General features: G+C 43.1%; 1 protein-coding gene across 1 annotated transcript in view; it reads right to left on the bottom strand.

Moving 5' to 3' along the window:
- Positions 1–2112: 2112 nt before the first annotated feature.
- The window catches only part of LOC122554592 (flavin-containing monooxygenase 5-like), a 45712-nt gene continuing 41824 nt past the window's right edge, over positions 2113–6000 (bottom strand). Inside the window, exon 9 of the mRNA XM_043699859.1 lies at positions 2113–4701. Coding sequence (XP_043555794.1) covers positions 4356–4701 — 346 coding nt within the window. The 3' untranslated portion in view covers positions 2113–4355. The remainder of the gene's footprint in view (positions 4702–6000) is intronic.

Below are 6000 nucleotides of genomic sequence, written 5' to 3'. Positions count from 1 at the left end.
CTACCCTCCCTTAATTTAAAGCTATGCCCCCTTGGAAAAAGATTCTCACTGTCGACCCTATCTAAACCCCTAATCATCTTGTACACTTCTTTCAAGTCACCCCTAAACCTTCTTTTCTCCAATGAAAACAACCCCAAGTGCCTCAGCCTTTCCTCATACGATCTTTCTATCATACCAGGCAACATCCTGGTAAACCTCCTCTGCACCCGTTCCAGTGCCTCCACATCCTTCCTATAGTATGGCGACCAAAACTGCACACAGTACTCCAGATGCGGCCGCACCAGAGTCTTATACAACTGCAACATGACCTCAGTACTCCGGAACTCAATTCCTCTACCAATAAAAGCCAGTACACCATATGCCTTCTTCACCGCACTATTTACCTGGGTGGCAACTTTCAAAGATCTGTGTACATGGACACCAAGATCCCTCTGCTCATCCACACTACCAAGTATCCGACCATTAGACCAGTACCCCATCTTTGGTAGAGTCTTTGAATACTTTTAAGGAAGAGGTAGATTTGTGGTAGGCAAAGGAGTGAAAGATTATGAGGAATAGGCAGGTATGAGGTGTTGAGGTTAAATTCAGATCAGTCAGAATCCTATTGGACAGCAAAGCAGGCCCCAAAGGACTGAATAGCCTACTCCTGCCCTTACTTTGTACATTTGTATAAAGGTTCATGCCGAGTCTCTGACAGCACGATGTTTTCATTTGGAGAGGGCCCACTGTGACCCTGTTGAGCCAGGCTAAATTGCCCACAGTCTCCAGGGATAGGTGGGTTAGACATGGGAAATATGGGGTAGAGAGGAAAAAAACCAGTGCATCCCAAAGTAAGCTATATGCCTAACCGCACTCAACTGAGAGGTGTGGGCTGCAAGCATGCAAAACCAGCAGAAAATTGAGGCACTTCTGGGGAACGCTGATAGACAATTACAGTGAAAGCAAAATAAATGTTAACTCTTTTATCTCTTGGATGCCAGTGAAATAGCTGACCACCTGGAAATAAGCAAAGGACTACATCACATTTAATATTAAACAAGTCCACAGTCAGTCCAACTTTCAGCTTATGTTACAAAATGTCAATGAACATGTTTGAAAGAAACTATTGCTCATCTGGTGGTGTAACTGATTTAATTTCTCACTTTTGCTGGTGTTTTACAGACTGAAGCTCAGCTTCTGGGACACATAGAATTTGTGATCAAACCAGAATTTAATTCACATAAAACAGCAGTTACAGTTTGCCTGAAAATCTGTTACTTCCATGCCTATGTTGCATCATGTTCCAGGTAAACTGCACAGTCATCTCACAACGATGGATTACAATGGATCAATCATCAGTCAAACCCCCAGTGAAATCAGAGAAGCTAATAACTATTATTTATAACAATCAGTGTGTATCATAACTACACAAAGGAAAATGTCAATTGCATTCCAAACGCTTTGAAGTAAAACTAAATAAAATCAAAAGAGCTGCAGGCATTAGGTAATTGCATAATGCAGCGTCTACCAGCTAAAGGTCTTCCCAAATTGTCCCAACATTTCACATAAAATGAGCAGAGAGCCAAACTGCACATAGCAAGATCCCACAAACAGGACCAAGGTGGATGATCAGAATTTTACAAAAATATAGGTTTTTGAATGTTTAGTCGAGGGAAGAATGTTGGTCAGGAAAGCCGGAGAACTATTCTTCTTCAAATCCACCTAAATGATCAGAAATGGGAAGTGGATCTCCCTTGGTGTTTTACTGGGGCAACCCTTTGAACAGGGTTGTGGGTGCTATCAATGGAACTAATTTGAGGTTCTGTGGGATACATGATTTAGTTCAGCTCCTGGAATTAAGTTTAATAACTCTGAAGAAATATGTTGTAAATACTTATCAAATTGTATGTGTTTTTTTAAAATTCATTCACAGGATGAGGGCATTGCTGCCTAGTCAGTATTTATTGCCTATCCCTAATTGCCCAGAATCAACCACATTGCTCTGGGTCTGGGCTCACAAGTAGGCCAGACCAGGTAAGGATGGCAGATTTCCTTCCCGAAAGGACATTACTGAACCAGACAGGTTTTTATGACAATTGATTTATAGTAGTCATTAGATTCTTAATTCCAGATATTTATTGAATTCAAGTTCCACCATCTGCCATGGCAGGATTTGAAGCTGGAGCTCCAGAACATTAGCTGAGCTCTCTGTATTAATAATCCAGCGATAATACCATTAGGCCATCAACATCCCCATGTAAAACAAAATGTGCTTTTCCTTCCCTTCCATGTCTGAAAATGCAAGTAAGGGATGGAATGCAAATTCACAAGCGCCCCAGAATCAGCTAAGTGGCTATCCTCATCAGTCTGGACTGATAAACGTCACAACAGAAAAATCTAATTCTCACAGTGTGCGAATACACCATATGGCACATTTTGTTCATTAAAGCACCCAATGTTGACAGGCTGCTTTTTGACAAAACGATCCTTAAGTCCAACACCACAACTGAACCAGCTGTAGACAGGACTTGATTCGTTCAAGGTATTAAGTCTTGAGAACAAATTCCAGAGAAAACAAAAGTGGATGCTTGTCTACAATGACTTCAGTAAGGCCTTTGAGGAGGTCATGCATGGGAGACTGGTCAAGAAGATAACAGCCCATTGGATCCAGAGCAATTTGGCAAATTGGATCCAAAACTGACTTAATGACAGGAGGCTGGGATGGGGGGAATAGAATCCTGTGCCTAGTGCTGTACCACAGGGTTCAACAGGGAGGTCCTTTGCTACTTATAGTGTACATTAGTTAGCTAGACATAAACGTAGAAGGATTGATCAGTAAGTTTGCAGGTGACATGGAAACTGATGGTGTGGTAAAGTATTTGACTGCAGGATAATATTGTAGAAAGTGAGGACTGCAGATGCTGGAGAGTCAGAGTCAAAAGGTGTGGCGCTGGAAAAGCACAGCAGGTCAGGCAGCATCCGAGGAGCAGAAGAGTTGATGTTTTGGGCATAAGCCCTTCATCAGGAATATAGAGGGTGAAGGGGGCTGAGAGATAAATAAGAGGGTGAGGGGAAGGTAACTGGGATGGTAATAGGTGGATATAGGTGGGAGGTGATTGTGATAGGTTAGTGGGGAGGGTGCAGCGGATAAGTGTGAAGGAAGATGGACAGGTAGCACAGGTGAAGAGGGTGGTGCTGATTCAGAGGGTTGGATCTGAGATAATTTGGAAACTGGTGAAGTTAATGTTGATACCGTGTGGTTGTAGGGTCCCTGTGGCGGAAGATGAGGTGTTCTTCCTCCAGTTGGCAGATGGCATTGATTTGGCAGTGGAGGAGGCCCAGGATTTGCACATCGTTACAGGAGTGTAAGGGGGAGTTGAAGTGGTGAGCCACAGGGCGGTTTGTTTGGTGCATGCGGACCAGAGATATTCCCTGAACCGCTGAGTTGGTGCTCGGTCTCCCTGACGTAAATGAGACCACATTGAGAGCAATGGACGCAGTAAATGAGGTGGGAGGATGTGCATATTTAAAGTAATCCTTTAGAGCCTTGGATGGAGGTGAGGGGGAGGTGTGGGCTGATCAGATGGGTAAAACAATGGCAAAAGGAATTTAATCTTGCAATGTATGAGATACTACATTTTTGGGAGGACTAACAGGCAAAGGATAAGTTGGTTAAGAGGACATATGGGATACTTGCCTTTTAGTCACAACACTGAAATTCACAGAAAATTATGATGGAACTGTACAAGACATTACCTAGGCCACATCTGGAGTATTGTGGTTGCCACACTATAGGAAGAATGTGATTGCACGCAGAAGGGTACAGAGGAGATTCACCAGGATGTTTCTTAGGCTGGAGCATTTCTGCTGTGATGGGCTGGAATAATTTTCCCTAGAGCAGACAAGGCAGAAGCGGGAGGACCTGACTGAAGTGTGCAAACTTGAATGGTGTAGACAGTGAGGAGGAATCATTTCCCCTTCAAGAAAACAATAACCTGGGGGCACAGATTTAAAGTAAAGGGTATAATGGAGAGACTTAAGATTTCTTTTCATCCAGAATGTGATAGGTATTTGGACCTCACTGCCTGAAAGGGGGGCAGAGCTGGGAAACATCACAACATTTAAGAAGTAATTAAATGATCACTTTAAGTGCCACCGTGTTCAAGGCTAAGGGCCAAATGCTGGAAATTGCATTAGAGTAGATAGGAGCATGAAGACTTGCACAGACAAGATAGGCTTGAGGGCCTATTTCCATGCTGTAAAATTTAATGAATCAATCACATATCATATGAAAGATAATCAAAGCAACATCAAAATCAATCACTATTTGGCTGGCAAAAAGGCTGGAAGAAGCTCCTCAGGAAAGCCTCCCCCAATTACAGAAGCAGACAGAGAGCACAAATGGCGACTAGCAGAGCCATGACTTTCAGCAGCATCGGCAGAGACGTTTCTTGCTGATTCATCGCAGGTGCACGTGTTTTAGTTGGTTTGATGGTGCGCTCCCACTGTGTGAGAATGGTTTCCCGAGCTTTCGCCCATTTTCCGGGCCCAGTCAGTCGAAACTGGTACGGTGAGCAGGGGCCAAAGAGGACCTTAAATGCCAGCTGTGGATCTGTGAAGAACAGCTCCTTCAGGTTGGGTTTCACACCAATCTGCATTGCCAATTCATCCATGTAGGGTATGTAATCAACTTGAATAGTGTGCCTTTGGGTGTTGACATACCTTAAACAGAGGGAGAGAGAGACACCAACTTTAGAAACAAAAAGCTGGACTTTACCTCAAAGCCCCACTTCCGTGGAGGCCAGTCTCACGCTAGAGTACTGTTCCAAAGTTGCTGCCAGCCTTCATGATTAGATTAGATTCCCTGCAGTGCGGAAACAGGCCCTTTGGCCCAATTAGTCCACACAGACCCTCTGAAGAGCAACCCAGCCAGACCCATTTCCTTTCTGACTAATGCACCAGACACTATGCACAATTTAGCACGGCTAATTCACCTGCCCTGCACATCTTTGGACAGTGGTAGGAAACCGGAGCACCCGAGAAAACCCACGCAGACACGGGGAGAATGTTCAAACTCCACACAGACAGCCACCCAAGGCTGGAATCAAACCTGGGACCCTGGTGCTGTGAGGCAGCCATGCTCCGTCGTTTATCATCAACAAGCAACCATTCTATTTGATCCTTTATGGTACAGACCTCAAAATGATCTTGGTCACAACCATAACTCTTATAGTTATAAGTGTTTTTAAAGATGATATAGTTTTTCAAGACAGGAACAATCAAATATGAAAACATTAGTTGAGAATCTGTAACGTTGGCCATGTAGGTGTGACTTAGTGAGCTTCAAATAAATCTACAACATTTAATATAATGCAATGTACTAAAACATGAAGCAATGACAAAGCACAACAGTTAATTAGACAATGGCACTCAATTATTAGCCATCATCATTTAAGTTCTTCATTCTCTCCTGTTTTTATATTATTACTAGGAGGACACATCAAGGCTGTAATTCGGGTAAACCAGGTGGAAACTGAAATTGGCTTAAATCTCAGTCCATTTCTATTGAATCTACTGTGATTTTTCCTGATGCTACTGGGATCAATTGAAAACATAATGAAGTGTTCATTATGAAGACAATATTTTTGTACTTTATCTTCAATCTGAAAGAAGACAGTTACCTGAGATGTGCAAATTGGAGGTGAGCATTAGGATCCTACCAGTGAGTCAGCAGTGCTGAGGAATGACATTCATGGGGTCGTAGATTGTAAAGCATAAAAACAGATCCTTACCGACCAGATATTCTAAGTTAATCTTGTCTCATTTGCCAGCATTTGGCCTTTTAAACTTTTCCTACTCGTGTACTCATCCGGATGCCTTTTAAATGTTGCGACTGCACCAGTCCCCACCACTTCCTCTGGCAGCTCATTCCATATACCCACCACCCTCTGCATGAAAAACTTGTCCCTTAGTCCTTTTTAAATCTTTCCCCTCTCACCTTAAAGCTATGCCCTCTAGTTT

The sequence above is a fragment of the Chiloscyllium plagiosum genome, chromosome 11 (genome assembly GCF_004010195.1).
Source record: "Chiloscyllium plagiosum isolate BGI_BamShark_2017 chromosome 11, ASM401019v2, whole genome shotgun sequence".
In the NCBI taxonomy this organism is placed as follows: domain Eukaryota; kingdom Metazoa; phylum Chordata; class Chondrichthyes; order Orectolobiformes; family Hemiscylliidae; genus Chiloscyllium; species Chiloscyllium plagiosum.
Note: the sequence above shows the minus strand (reverse complement) of the source record. Positions and strands in the feature narration are given on the sequence as shown.